The 15,488-nt window shown below is 33.1% G+C and overlaps 4 protein-coding genes across 5 annotated transcripts; 2 read left to right on the top strand and 2 right to left on the bottom strand.

Moving 5' to 3' along the window:
* Positions 1 to 1,155: 1,155 nt before the first annotated feature.
* On the bottom strand, positions 1,156 to 2,200 carry LOC142515417 (casparian strip membrane protein 1). The gene is made up of 3 exons (XM_075619799.1): positions 1,930 to 2,200; positions 1,703 to 1,826; positions 1,156 to 1,575 (listed from the first exon to the last, which is right to left on the bottom strand). Exons 1-3 carry the CDS (start codon positions 2,145 to 2,147, stop codon positions 1,360 to 1,362), a joined length of 558 nt encoding a protein of 185 aa, XP_075475914.1. The 5' UTR covers positions 2,148 to 2,200; the 3' UTR covers positions 1,156 to 1,359.
* A 1,775-nt stretch (positions 2,201 to 3,975) lies between these two features.
* Positions 3,976 to 4,416, top strand: LOC142515401 (uncharacterized). Its single transcript, XM_075619798.1, has one exon. It carries the CDS (start codon positions 4,111 to 4,113, stop codon positions 4,270 to 4,272), a length of 162 nt encoding a protein of 53 aa, XP_075475913.1. The 5' UTR covers positions 3,976 to 4,110; the 3' UTR covers positions 4,273 to 4,416.
* Positions 4,417 to 6,093: 1,677 nt separating this feature from the next.
* On the bottom strand, positions 6,094 to 10,229 carry LOC142546540 (KH domain-containing protein At4g18375-like). 2 transcript variants are annotated; one of them, XM_075654340.1, is made up of 8 exons: positions 10,111 to 10,229; positions 8,829 to 9,405; positions 8,032 to 8,460; positions 7,691 to 7,948; positions 7,052 to 7,318; positions 6,882 to 6,949; positions 6,456 to 6,525; positions 6,094 to 6,277 (listed from the first exon to the last, which is right to left on the bottom strand). In XM_075654340.1, exons 2-7 carry the CDS (start codon positions 9,402 to 9,404, stop codon positions 6,477 to 6,479), a joined length of 1,647 nt encoding a protein of 548 aa, XP_075510455.1. In that variant the 5' UTR covers position 9,405; positions 10,111 to 10,229; the 3' UTR covers positions 6,094 to 6,277; positions 6,456 to 6,476. The 2 variants fall into 2 exon arrangements, with proteins under 2 accessions (XP_075510455.1, XP_075510534.1); XM_075654419.1 differs by lacking the exon at positions 10,111 to 10,229 and adding an exon at positions 9,688 to 9,711.
* A 3,148-nt stretch (positions 10,230 to 13,377) lies between these two features.
* On the top strand, positions 13,378 to 14,295 carry LOC142540913 (transcription factor MYB117-like). The gene is made up of 2 exons (XM_075647756.1): positions 13,378 to 13,875; positions 13,958 to 14,295. The coding sequence occupies exons 1-2, from the start codon at positions 13,485 to 13,487 to the stop codon at positions 14,293 to 14,295; spliced, it is 729 nt and encodes a 242-aa protein (XP_075503871.1). The 5' UTR covers positions 13,378 to 13,484.
* The last annotated feature ends 1,193 nt before the right edge of the window (positions 14,296 to 15,488 follow it).

Here is a 15,488-nt window from a genome sequence, read left to right as displayed (position 1 = left end):
TTGCATTTCACATGTACATTGGTTTGGTATTGCATAGAAAGAGAAGTATACTGCTTCTTGTGTATCTTCAAAAGTAGCGAATTAATGGAGTTCTGTATGAAATCTTGAAGTTGGCTGGATAATTCTGTAGTTTGATCTGTTCAATTTATTGCCAGTGTTTTTGAGTTGAACAAAAATTAGTGATACCATAATATTCTTTGCATCAGTTCTTAATATAACTCAATTTCATGGCCGTACCTCCTATGAGGCGAGAGAGGTCATCGCCTCAGGGCCCGGCCCTCACAGGGGTCCAAAAAAAATCATAAGTCTCATGTTATTTATGTATGCACCTAAATAGTATGTGTAATGGACATTTAAAAAAATTCGGACATTGATCCATTGAAAATATGATTAAATATGATGATTGTGTTATTGTGGATTTAATCAAATTATGTAGAGCCCAAACAATAAAACTACACGGCTCATTGATTAAATTTTTAAAAATTTTGTATGCATAAAATGGTAATGTTTATCCAATATATTTATTATTTTATCTTGTGTCAACACATGTGTTAAACTTTTATACTTTACTTGTCGATTATTTGGCCTCTTTTCTTGAATTTACGTAGTTGGACCCATTTCAAAAAAATAAAACACAAAAAATTGTGATACTTACCTATTTTACATATCTTTATTTTCTATTTTTTGAGTAAAATATTATATTTATTATTTAAAACAAATCATATATTTTTACAATATTGGTTCATTATATTTATCATTTTGTTATTTTGATAGTTTATATTGATAAATTTCAATTTTGGCAACTTATCTTACATTTTTTGTCAATTTCAATCTTTTCTCAATATAATTAATGATACTGCATTACGTTAGAGCTATGTTGATGTTGTGGCGCACGAAGAAAAAAATCTCAAAGAGATAAATATATAACTCGTAAATTATATTTTTCTTATATTTATTTTTTGGTTATTTTTAATTTGCAAAATGAGCTTTACGATTATTTATCACAACAAGATTATTTTAACATATTGGCTCAGGTCCTGTGAACCACAGGTACGACTCTGCAGTCAATTTATATGAACTAATCTGTAGATACCTATTCTATCAACCATGAGAGAATTAAGATATATGTAAAAATTCTAAAACACACAAAATTTTCCCGGATAACATATTAAATTAAAACGAAAATAAATGCATGGATACAATACAAAGACAGCTAAACTCAATCTTCATCCGCTGAGGTTTTTAATACAGTACTGTAAAATATTAAACCATATATAATAATACTCCACAAACAGCAAACATGCATTCTTCAAAACACTGAAATAACATGCAATATAAAAATCACACGGCTGGTTTGAATCAACGTCTCGAGAGAGCAGCAGCGGACAGCAAGATCAGGAGTATGAGAACAACCATGCCTGCAAATGATCCGATCAGTGACCCCGAAATTCGTTCGCAGAAGGAGTTGAACTGTTGGCAAATAGCGAACCAATTTGTCCTTGTGTTCCCCTTGTGTGCCAAGTATACTATTGCTGCTGCTGCTGATGCCCCAGCACTCAGAAGTGCCAACATTCCCTTCACAAAATCATTTTAAGAAAATCCCTTTTCATTTGAATATTTAATCATATATAGTTATTAAAGTTACATAGTCTGGATATGGACAAGAATTATGAATGTAATGAAATAAAGAAAGGGGTCTTACTGCGTCGAAGAAAATCAGGACAACCCTACTGTTTTGTGCACCACTTCTTACAATGTGGAAGATCGACAGTGCCAAAGAGAGAACAAGATACGCACTTACTATAGAATTCGCCACAACGAAAAACCTGCAGAAATTAATTCATTAATACTACGATCAAGATTATATTCATGCATGCATGCATAAAAAAATTATCATCATAAATTCTTCCAGATGAATAAATAACTAACGTGAACATGGGAAGATCGTTGTATTCAGCCCGAAACTGAATGAACTGAGTGAAAAACGGAAGCGTTTCATCAGTTGTCCCCATGGAAATAGCACTTGATAAAGTTGCAATAAGCGCAATAATTCTCAGGATAAAATCTATAACAGCCACTCCACGATTCACCCCAGCTCTTGGAGCTGAAGATTCCTTCACACCGAGTTCGAGCACGCCTCCCTTCATCTTTATCGAGTATAAATGTTGCTAGTTGTTGGGAAAAAAATAAGTTTCTTTTAGTTAACAAAAATTGCTGTAACATTCAATGCCTTACCTGATATGATAATTTATATGCGTGGAAGAGTGATAAGAAATGCGTAGCAGGTTAGTATTTGTGCAGAATCTCGAAACAAGATGTGGAGTAGTAAATAATTTACTTGCTAAAGCTGCTACAGAACCATATTAAGTTAAGTCTACCTGCTGTACTTTTCCAACTCCATTAGAAGTTCTAAGCTTGAAAAAGGAAAAGGAAAAGGTTTGGTCCAATACCTAAAATGGAAATAATTGGTTCTACACTTCTACTTCTACTTCTATACATCTATGTATATATACTAATTCCAATCTTCTCACACACACACACGCACACACAGAGACAATATGTGTTATCTATATATCTTATTATTTGATGTACATATGATAAGTATTTATTCAGTATTTACAATATTTATAAAGGAAGAAATTAATGCTACACATAAAAATGATGGAGCAAACATGCATAAATTGTTGGGAGGATGTTTCTCTCTTTGATAAGGATTGTGCGTAATACGTGTGTGAACCGTGTATCACTTTTCTATTATTTTATTATCGACAATCTGTACTTAAACCATTATATATTTCTTGCCAATCGCGAGTCGGTTTGGTGTATCAATCTGCCGTGAAAAGACCATGACCTTTTTTTTTAATAATTAAATTCGTTTATAACTTAGTATATTTAGTTTTCTAACTAATGATTATATCAAAACCTCCCGTCGAAATTTGTATTGGTTGCTTATGTGAACATAATTGAGAAGTGTTAAATTATATTGTGCATTGAGTTAGAAAAAATATCGAATTTTCGGTACATCGAGGTTACAGTAATAAAAAATATTGAATTACCGAAATTTTCGTTAGAGTATTAATGGATATGAAATTTGAAATTTTCGGTATATAACAAAATATCAAAATAATATATATAACATTTTTCAATAATAAAGTGAAATTTAAAAAATATAATGTATTTTTCGGTAAAAACAATATATACTAATATCGTACCATAATATTTCTTTATAATCGATATGCTAATTATTCATATAGAAAATTTTCGGTACGGTAAATATTTTTAATGATCTAATTTTCGTTACGGTATATATTATGTATTTTTCGTTAGAGTACGGTATACACCCCTAAATTTGGGCATTCATATTTACCTAGCTCTTCTCCGAGAAAATCGCGGGGTGATGTTTAAGGATATATGGTAAGTTGTCTAATCAACAGACATAAAATCAAGCGACATTTTTATTAAAAAAAAACAAATATTCTTATAGCATATTCCATGTACATTTACGGAAAATAAAAAGAACAAAATCTAAGCATAATTGGAGTAAGCTTTATTACATACAAAACCCATATTCTTATATTGTATTTTGAATCCGCAAGTGTTTTGGGAATCTAATGGCTCTAAACACATCTAAACTTTATATATATATATATATATATATATATATATTAGACTAAGATGAATTTTAACGATTTCACATGAAAATCACCTAATAAAAATAAATGATGAATTTATTAAAATCCTTCACATCATCAGAATCCATACCAAAACCTTCATTTTCGACGTTGCTACGACTATCACGGCACCAGCCCAATTCGTGCTTTGTTTCTCCTAAATCAAATCCGTCGCATAACCAAATAATAAACTTACAATTTCATTACACTGGTTTGTGATGGGGAAATATAAAGCTTAGAGGAAAAGTCAACTATGACAAGGAGAAAACAGTCATTTCGCCCGAGCCAAACCATTTAATGGACTAAATTCGAGATTCATAGCTCCCAAAGAGTTGACTTTCAGACAACTTTTTAAGTCCCGATTCTTCATCTTCCGCTATAAATTCCCCTCCCTTCTACTTGTGATCTTGATATTAATCCAGGAGCCAGAGGGAAAGAGATGGATCAAAACAAAAGCGCGTTTCTGATCGGAATCGTAGGTGCGGTGATCACGCTTTCTGCTTATTCCCAGACCTTCATATCTCCCACACAGTGTATCACGGTTGGATTACTAGTTCTGATCTTTGGTCTTCTTGTTAGAGAAGGTATTCTCTCTGTTTGACGAGCTTGTTCTCGAAGGATATTCTTATTTTCTATCATTCGAAAATAGATAATAATTTTAGTTTTATTGCGTTTGTTCTCCATTTTGTGCCTCTAACTTGAGATTCTTGGAAGCCAGATATTTGACCACCAAATGTTTTGTTCATGCTTATGTTTTACTAAAGTTCAGTTCTAACTTGTGGTATATTTGGTTTCGAAATAATATTACAAGCCGCTACGGAGAGTTACCCGACTATTATTTTAGACCCTCACGTTATATCACATGAAAGGGTAATTTATATTCGCGCAAGTCTTTGGTTTGTGGTTTGTGTAACATAATATAAACAAGAATTAACTTCGTTTGTTACGATGAGTACTTAAAAATTTGTAGGATTTCAACCATAACTCGTGCTCACATTTGTTACCCAGAAAAAAGGTGTTTAATTTATATCTATAGGTGTCGATTTTGATCGATATGATATCACATGATCAAGCAATAATGAATTATATTCACCAAAATCGATAGTAATTGTTTGAAAAATTAATCAGTAAACACTAGAACCAAATAAAGACAGTCTCTTTCAGCTTGCTTCTAATCAATCACCTCTTTCAAAATTTATGTAATATCCGCGGTTACAGAAGTATCACCCGTTGAATGTAAAAATGGCCGACATTCAACTCGCTCAGAGCTATCAAAAGAATACGACGACCCCGCAAACTAAGACAAAACTAGACACAGGAAAAACTATTGATCAATACCTCGAGAAAGAAATAAATATCAATCGCGATTTGAGTATATGGCCAAGCAACTTCAAGAACAATTTGATCTGAGAACAAGTGTATCGATCATCTCAGGTTGCAAGCACTCCAACTATTTTTTTCCCACTGCATTGTTCTTTGCTTTAACTGAATATCCACAACCAGGATATTCACCATGAATCTCATAGAAACATACAAGGTAAACATCCTCAGTGTGGCAGCCGAATTATGCAATTTGATGCCGTAAATATACCACCACCTTCGTACGAGTATTATATGCACACATACACATGTAATATACAATATAATACAAGTCCTCAGTGTGGCAGCCGATGTATGCAATTTGAATCCGAAAATAGACAACCTCCTTCGTACGAATATTATATGCACACATATGCATGAAATATACAAGATTACTAGAATGAAAATAAGCTCATACATGCATATATCCACAGCTTCAGACATGCAGGAATGGTGTACCAAAACCCCATTTGGGTGGGAGTCGGGGTTGTTAACAACTTACCAGGCCTATGGTGGACACTAGAAGAGACAAAACTGTGATGGGTAAGACGCGTGCGTGATAATATTGAGGCAAGTTTACCTGCTGACATCACAACCGGTCTCTACAGTCCATTAACCCCAAAACGCAGATATATATTTTGAGTAATTAGAAGACAGGTAACGATTTGTTTTTTAAAAGACTGAATGTTGATGAGATCCTGAGCCAAACATAGCCTAATTCTTCTCAAATCCATCTTGGAAATCCTTTTTGACATAACAAGAATTACCTTGACGCTCAAACAAAATAGACAAAAAGCTTCCCAAGAATAAACAACAATAATGATTAGTTTCAAATTGAGCAATGCCAATAGTTCAAATGCAATTCAATGCAAAAACGCTCAAGATATAAGATGCAATCATATAAGCCGACACATGACATGAGAAATAACTAGTATTGACTCTACAGGAAACCACAAGTATCATCCTAAACATACAGCTGAGAAGAATGAAGTCATCTGATACATCAGTTGGAAAACGTAAAATAGAGAGTGGCAGCAGGTTCTTGGGAGCACTACAGATTAAGCTTGGTGATGTTTGGTACCAATACGTGTTTTAAGGGGAGAGTCTTCAGGTATTGGTCCTCATATAAAAAAGCATCAAGGTGGGCCATCAGTTAATCAAAACCCTCTATCAACTGGTCTTTGGGTTAAGGCAGGTGGCTTCATCAATATAGGCAAGTGGTTGACTTCAGGCTTCAGATATCTCAGCTGTTATATTGCGAAGGGAAATGAAACAAAGGTAAAATAATAGCATCAGTCAACTGGATCAGGGGTGTGACAATCGAGGCAATTTGTCAAAATGCTTCATTGCAATGTTACTTCAAATACATATAAGCGCAACGGAAGCAAGTGGAGACATAATATGAAAAATGATATCATGTTCTACCTGTAATTTTACTACAATGCTCTAGTAGTCGTAGGTTCTCCCACGTGAAACAGGACTACGTGCAGAAAACCTGGTTAAGGAAATGGAAAATCAAGTATTGGGAACATTTAAACGTTTCAAATGACAGACAAGGCAGTTATTCATTTTAAGATGATTGAAAGTCAACTTCCCTAGTGAGAATTTAAAAAAAAAACAGAGCCCATAACAACAGAGAACATGAAATAATCAGGTCATTTAGGTAATCTAATCTAGCACAATCTCAAGGACAGAAACTCTTGATAAAGTCCATGCCAGTAAATAATTTTCCTTGTAAAGTTTCAAGGAGAACACAATCAATACTCTTGAACTGGTTACACCTCTGATACAAAAACCAAAAAAGGTAAAGACGTTGAGTGAATAAACAAAAAAGAATGCAACAAGTCTCACCCAGAACCAACAGATCGCCCTGAGGAATAGCTTCCATATGCTCCATATGCATTGCCGCCGCTACCACTCTGCAGATGGCGGAAAAATGTGATAACAATGCAGAACAACAAAATAAATGGACAAGCTGTATGCTCATGCTTTAGTTATTTATGAGGTAAAAAAATTTTTACCCGGGAACCGCCATAACTACCATAATTATCCGCTGGTGCCAAATCAGCAGAACGACCATATACACCAGAATAAGAATACCCTCGCTCACGGTTCTTAGCATCCCTGTTTCCATATTTCAAGCTGTCTGAACCATCTGCTGATATTGGAAGATATGGGACAAAAGGCATAAATGTAGACATAGCGCCCTCCTTCTCAAAAACATTAGCCCTCAAACGTGACATTACTTGTATAAGAGCATCCTTGGCAATATCAGGATCTCCAGAAATCTGCGAAAGGTAAAGCACAACATTAGCTACATTCAATTATTTCTTTTACGGTCCTAGATGATCCATTGCTTGTGCTTCTGCTTCCTCATTTGCATGGCTAATTTTTATTTTACACTAGTTCTGCTAAGGATGGGGAGAGACCAGAGACATTAAAAGCATACACCGAATTTATCTTCTCATAATTACTCTAGCAATTGACATAATCTTAAGAAACTTAAAATAGAGTAATGCAATAGCAATCACACATATTCCAAAGAAGATACCAGTTACTTAACAAGTAGAAAGGGTACATGCTGACACCCATTACGCTTAAACGTAGAAAGTGCACTTGATGCTAATTATTAAAAACCACAACAATTCCTATCAGTTCACCTGAACCATTTCATCATCTTCAGAAGCAACCTTAGGCAGGTTTTCTTTCGACACAATGCGAATATTAGCCTTGGTCACTTTCCTCATCTCCGAAATTATGGACCCTCCTTTTCCAATGAGACAGCCAATTCGAGAAGTAGGAACAAGTAACCTGGTCATAAAAGAAACAAGACCAGAGTCTCTTTCGACTTTTTCACTGCACCTGGGCTGCAATCGTATAGCAGCATCGATTGCCGGAGAAAACGTATCTTCAAAAATCTGAACCAACACAGCACAAGAATATATGTGAATAAAAGCTAATACACCAAAACCTCGATTCAGATGATTAAACTAAAAATTACCTCTTTTGCAGAGATAGATATCAAGCAATCATCTCCCTCAGCAGCAGAGCTATCAACTTTAACAGTTGCCCCAGAATCTTGCCTTACTTGGTTGATTACCGTGCCTCCCTTGCCAATGACACCCCCTATATTAGCAGTTGGACACACCAAGCGAATTGAGAATTCTCTTGAAGATGTTTCATTCCTAGGAGCTGAGTAAAGAGACTGAGGCCACTCAGATCTTTCACCCTTGTATCCCCCATAGAGCCCAACAAGTGGAGTTAATCCCATTATTGGAGCACCAGCACTGGAACCCAATACTGAACCACCAGAAGGATACCCAGTACGAGCAGAAGAAGAAAGTAAATGCTGAGATCGAGAAGGATTGTCATGTAGGCGAGATGCAATCTCATACAGAGCTTTCTTCACCACAGAAGCATCACCTGATATCTACAAGGCAAGGAAAGAGGAAGGATAATTGGACTCAAATATGGTTTGAGTTGAATTGTAAGCATTTATCAAGAACGACAAGGAATGACAATGAATAGTGCACTGGAACCAATTGAAACTCGACTGCAACTCAGAACATCATCGATCTACAATCTAAAAATTAGCATTGCAAACGAGAATAAGAAACAACATGGCGCTAAAAAAATAAAAACTGAAATAAATCACCCAATCATCCTAAGGTAACATAGTAACTTCCAAGAATATGAAAAGTGTTACGGCCATATGGCTCTTAACTATAAAAGAATATTTAACCAAGATATGAACAAAAGAATATATGGCTTTATGTAGGCCACCGCATTCCACAGTACCTGGACAAGTTCATCTGAACGCAATGCACATGCTGGCAAATGATCATCCTTTACAATTCGAATCTGTGCCCCAGTTTCACTGCGGATGTTTTGAACTATCTGTCCACCCTTCCCAATTATGCAACCAATCTGATCAGAAGGTACCAGAAGTCGAACTGTAACTTGTGCGTACTCTTCTGAGTCCTCAACCATCGCATCCTCAGCAATGATCCTATCATGTACCCTAAAAAGGGCATCTTGAGCAGGACAAAGATGACTATCGAATCCATCAGAGTCATTACTCTCCTTGCTAGCACTGTATATGGTAATGACTCGTTCCTCGCATCCTGCAACAGACTCACCAATTTGGATCTTTGATTTAGTGTCAATTCTTAATTGTTTAACAATTTCTCCTCCCCTTCCAATAATACTTCCAATTTTCTTCCCTGGGCACAAATAGCGATACACTGTGTCATCATAACCAATATGAAATGAATCTTTATCGCTTCCAGAATTTCTTCTTTTATTCCCGTTATTTTCAGCATAATCAGAATGGGAATGAGGCCGTTTGCCATAGTTATTCCTCTGACCGGTCATCCTGATATTAGATATTAATAACATTCAAATAAGCACATGATTAGCAGATAAAGAAAAATAACCATATGTAAACATTAAAGCATTGAGAAGGTTGATAACATATCCATATAAGGGAATCTCAATCCAAGAATTACTTATAACCCAAAGAACACCAAATTAAGGTTTTCAAGAGCCCAAACTGTTACGACAAGCAACAGCCGACCAAGATCACAACTTTTCACCAGCGCAGAAAAGTCAATAATCTCCATTGCACCGAGAAAGTCATGAGAGTATTGGGGCGTACCTATGCAAAGGCTCCTGTCTTGCTGGATATTGGGAAGAGAAAAAACAGGCACGTAATTCTAGAAACTACAATTTATAGATTGATTAAAAAAATCAGCAATCTTTTCTCTCGACTGAAAACAAATGAGTATTGCCCAAATTTCGGAGAGCACAAAACTACGAATCGACTCAGCGCCCTCTAGTGGTAATACCCAAAAGTCATAAGCGGATGACCCACAATAGAACAGAGAAGAATAATTAAAGAAGAAGCACAATTGTTAGCATCGCATAAAGATAACAACTCGAGAATTCTGGGGTGAAAAGATCCAAGAGTCACAGGATGACGTGAACCAGGGATCCAAAATTTAATAATAATGATAATAAGCAGCAATAATCGATGTACACGCGAAGTTACATGTAGATTGAAACTATTGCAACATTATACCTCTGGATCGCACAAAAATTCTGGAGGGTTGAATTCGGGAGCGAGATAGGGATTTCAGCAAGTTCAGCAATGGTGCGAGAAAGTACCTAGGGTTTTGACCGGACCAGTCATTAACAAAATTATACTTACTATTATATTTAAAAAAAAAAAAAAAAACTAGGCCAATTCTCATAATTCTACATTTAGAATTAATTATTTTAGAAATGGTTTTTATAAAATTTTATAATTAACTAGAATAGATTGAAGTTGCATGATTTTTATTACTTAAAATATTTATAGAATTTCATAACAAAATTCTTAATTTGAGGTATTGTAATCATTCTATGAATATTTATATCTATACTATCTATTTATATTATATATACTATATATATTTATATACTATATTATTAAATTTGAGACTTTTTAATATATGTTGGGACTTTTAGTAATTCGATTTTGTAACACCTATTAGTTTTTACGAAAATAACATATTCATTTAGATAGTAATATTTTTCATATAATTTACACATAACCACAATATCTAATTCAATTTCAAAATTAACATATTATCTCTAAAAATAACTTAACATAATTATATTATGTTTAATTACTTATCCAAATAATAATACAAATTATAACAAAAATTCATGAATCAGTTTGATCTATTTTAAGATTTATAAATATAAAAAGTTATAATTCGAAGTTTTTAATTTTTGGCGGTTTTTGAGTGAGATGCATTTCCCATGTGCGAGATAAATAAAATGAATTTAAAATTCTTAAACGAACCGTGCCCAGGCTGTTTTCTATCTACAAAAAATGGGCTGGCCCAGTAGTATAAAAATAAACCCGTAACGGATTAAAATATCGACCCAGAATTGATAAGTTACGGTCAACGTCCCGACCCGAACCCGCATTAGACGGATCATGTCGAACAATTTAAACATTTTTGGCATCTCTAATTTTAAAACAAGTAAATACATACTAAAAATTAAATAAAATACTTCGAATGAAGAGATATGATTGTAAAGCTCCGTTGTATATAAACACTATAAATTAAAGTATCATTATTTTCCAAGAAATATATACTGTTAAATTCACACATTTTATAGTATAGTAAATAATTTAAAAATTTATTTCAAAATATTTTTATCGAAAACAGTAGCTAGCCTTACGTACTCTATAATATATATCATTTTATTGAAATAAATATGAGATCAATTCGAGTAAGTCTCTTGTGAGACGGTCTCACGAATTTTTATCTGTGAGACGGGTCAAGTCTACCGATATTCAAAATAAAAAGTAATACTCTTAGCATAAAAAGTAAAACTTTTTCATGTATGACCCAAATAGGAGATTCGTCTTACAAAATACAACCCGTAAGACTATCTCACACAAATTTTTGTCGATCAATAAATGGGAAATTAGTTGGATGTGACTTTGAATATCTATTATAGTGTGTGTGAAGAAAGAATCGACGTATTTAAAAAAAAAAAAAAGAATCGATGTATTTATGACTATCGATGTAGATTTTCTATTATCTTTTTTCCTCTAACAAAGATCAAGTAAATTCAATTTTTTATCTCTATAAAAAAATTCAAAAATAATATTTAAAATGTATAATAATACAATTATGTTTTATATAAAAATATGATATACATAAAATAAATTTTATTTTTAAATGTATTATTACACATATATGTGTGCAAATATCCCATGTAAAAGATCTTAAACGATAACTAAAGTTAAACATCTAGACTAATTAAATTTTTCAAAAATTGATATTTTTTATTTAAATTTTTTTTATAAAAAATACCTATTTCTTATTCTTTTATAGACCACATGTATTGTTTTGTATCACGACGTTCTAGTGATTATAATAGTTGTTGTTGTATATGTTGGTAAGAGAAATATGGTATAAAATCGTAGTCTAGCGATAATCACTGCGCCAATTTACTTTCGTAGAAATTATATTACTGTGCAGAAATCGTATTTAATTAAACAAGAAAATTCTGAAAGCAAAATTTTAAATTAAATTATTTAAAAATATTAAATGTTGCAGCTTCCGTAGTTTAATCCAAATTTAACTGCTGAAATTTTAAAGGAAAAATAGCTTGAAGATTAGAAGTTAAAATAGTGTATTGTTTTGGACAATGAAATTATACTGTTACCACAACATAGTTAGCGTTAGAGAATAATATTATAGGAGTAAATCAAATTAAATATGTAAATTTTTTTTTAAAAAAAAAAGCTAAAAGGAAAATTGGCATGTTTTTTCTATTTTTGTTTTTTTTATTAATGATTTAAAGTTATATTTTGATATCTGCATATTTTAAAAAAAATATATCATATTCTAGCTGGTCTTAATTTTTATAAATATTTTTGGAGATTTTGTAAAACGTTAAATTTTATTTATATATTAATTTTTAAGAGTTTTGAAGGGAACTTATAAATTTTCAAGCATTCATATTATAAAAAAATAAATTAATTTTGATACAAAATATTCAAAATGTAATAATAATTATATAAATATACTGCCAATGATGTGGATACAAAACTTTAAATAATTAAAAAATAAATGATGTATAGATTAAGGATATAGTTGTCATTTTGCAAAAATTATGTTTGGTAATAATTCTTCTCCAACAACTCAAATTTCAGCTTATATCAGTTTTATATTTTTATTTACAAATACTTTTTATTTTTACTTATCATCTACTTCAAAATAATATATATAAAAATAGCTTAAAAATAAGCAAAAATGCTCTCAACCATTCTCTAAATCAGGCAAACAACATACTGATTAATCAAACAGACCCTTTCAGATATGTCTGACTTGTGCTTTGGTGGATTATATTAGTACTCGATCAATTATTATGAGTTCGATTATTCGTATCAAACAATTTTGTCGTACTAATTGTGGTCTATTTTGATTAAATTGATTTGAAAATTTTTACATTAAAGTAAATTTACTCATATATATCGAAAGATAACGATGGCTAGCTAGTTCCAGCTTCGTTAAAAAAAATTAATCACACAGGAAAATGACCGCTTGAAAACTGGTGAAAACCTCAAAAAGGGGAACCGATATCGTGTGAAATCCAAAAATTTAAGAAGACTGCACCCATTTTTGGTACACATTGCATTAATGGAGTCCGTAATAATAAGTCAAACTAGGGGTCATACCTACTGCCCACTGGGTAGAGCCATGTAGGTGGCAGACCCTCCTCTCCGCAGATGGAGCTAAGTATTCGTGTGGATTTCTGTGAATAAATCTCCTTCTCTTTCTCAAATAATTCCATCTTTGTTTTCGTGCTCTTAAACAAGCCGGTTTTTCGTGTCTTTTTTAGCTCAACCCTTTTCCATCTTTTCTGTGCGCGTATAATTTCATCTCCATGCCGCGGCAACGCTACAAAGAAAATGGTTGCTCCGCCGCCAACAGCCAACGTTGTGAAATGGGTTTTCCTGTCGATGCTTTCAACGATTCTGAACAAGTTGCGGACTTTCGAAGGAGATGTGGAGGCGGTTTGAAGGGAGGGGAATTAGGAATTTTTGATGATGCTGCAATGGAAGCCTGCGGCGAGAAATCTAAGAAAAATGGTTTCGTCTACCTGATCGATGGGCAAAACTCAGATGGAAATTGCAAAAAATTCAAAAATAAGCAGTCGAAATTATGTTGTAGAGGGCACTGGAAACCTTCAGAAGACACCAAACTGAGAGAACTAGTAGCCATGTACGGCCCGCAGAACTGGAACCTCATAGCTGAAACACTAAAAGGAAGATCAGGTAATGATCTTCTAATCATATTTTTCAAAACAATGTTACTCACTTGTTTTCTCTGTAATCTTTTACTTGATTTTTTGAGAAGGAAAAAGCTGCAGATTAAGATGGCATAATCGGCTGGACCCAAAGATCAATAAAGGAGCTTTCAGTGAAGAAGAAGAGGAAAGATTAATGGCGGCTCAAACACAACACGGCAACAAATGGGCGCTGATTTCCAGGCTTTTTCCAGGTAGAACAGATAATGCAGTGAAGAATCACTGGAACGTTGCGATGGCCAGGAGACAGAGGGAGCTATCAAAATCATGCATGAAACTCGGAAAAAGGAGTTCTCATTGTACAAATTATTACAGAAGAAGATTCAATACGGATGAATTTCTGCAACAATATCTGGTTTGCATCTTTCCACCTATTTTCACTGAATAAATTGCATGCATGCCTCTTTAATATATCGATTTTCTATAAATATGATACTTATAATATTCAGAATATCATAAGTTCTCAGTTCATAATTAAATCAAACCAAAGCATAAATAAAAGGAATCTTGTTCATATATTTGCAGGTCGGGAAAGGAGATGGCGTATGAAAAGAGAAATATTGTTGCAGGATTCAATAACAAAGAACAATTTGTCAACATCTGAAATATCATATACCGATCAGCCATCATCGACTGGAGAGAGCCATTGTGATCAGAACAGTGCAACAATACCTACTTTCATAGATTTTCTTGGAGTTGGAGCCTCTTAATCAACCCAAAAATAACGACTATATTTACGTTGTTTATTACATCGTGTGAGCCGGAGGGTGGATAAGTTGCAATTTCAAGTTTCAAGTTCATGGTTTTTGTGATTATTATCTTTTGATTTGTCTAGCAGTAGATTTTAAGTGGGAATGGGGGAGAAGCGTCAATCTTCTTGAAAAAAGTTTAAATTTTTGAAAATTTTAATATTCAATCCTCCTAAATTTATCATAGCGCGCTTTTCCTCTGTCTGGATCCTGGATTTGGACACGCCTTTGTGATAAACTAGATAGGTATTATTAAAATAGTATTCATCAAATATTTTTTTTAAAAAAAATGATCTTCTGTATTTGAAAACACTCAATTGCATTTAGATATTGTTATTTTTTAAAAATAAAGTTTGATCAAAATTATTTCCCCAAATATCCCTAAACGAGATAAGTCTATACACATCTAAAGTAACAATATTTTTTATGTAATGATACAATATGTTCAATTCATCGATTTAAATATATTATATTAAAATATAGGAAGAATGTTATTTCAAATGTAACATAAATTCAAACAATAAACTCTACTCTAAAAAAATATCAATACAAACAAATCAAGAAAGTGAGTTCGGTTGTATTAATGTCTGAATGTAGACAAAGAAAAAATAAATATATACATATATTATACATATTAGTGGATAATGAGCTTGACATTAATTATCTGTTGGAAATTTGAATCAAATTTAGAGTTTGAATAAAAATTATATTTCATGAATGTGGGAGTGTCTTTTGGCTCTCCACATTCTTGGTTTAGTTATGGCTCATTATTGTGGAAGTGTCTTTTGACTTTCGACATTATTGAGTTAATTGAAGACTTTTGGCTCTTCAT

The sequence above is a fragment of the Primulina tabacum genome, chromosome 1 (genome assembly GCF_025594145.1).
Source record: "Primulina tabacum isolate GXHZ01 chromosome 1, ASM2559414v2, whole genome shotgun sequence".
Classification (NCBI taxonomy): domain Eukaryota; kingdom Viridiplantae; phylum Streptophyta; class Magnoliopsida; order Lamiales; family Gesneriaceae; genus Primulina; species Primulina tabacum.
This window is presented reverse-complemented; position numbering and strand designations above follow the sequence as displayed.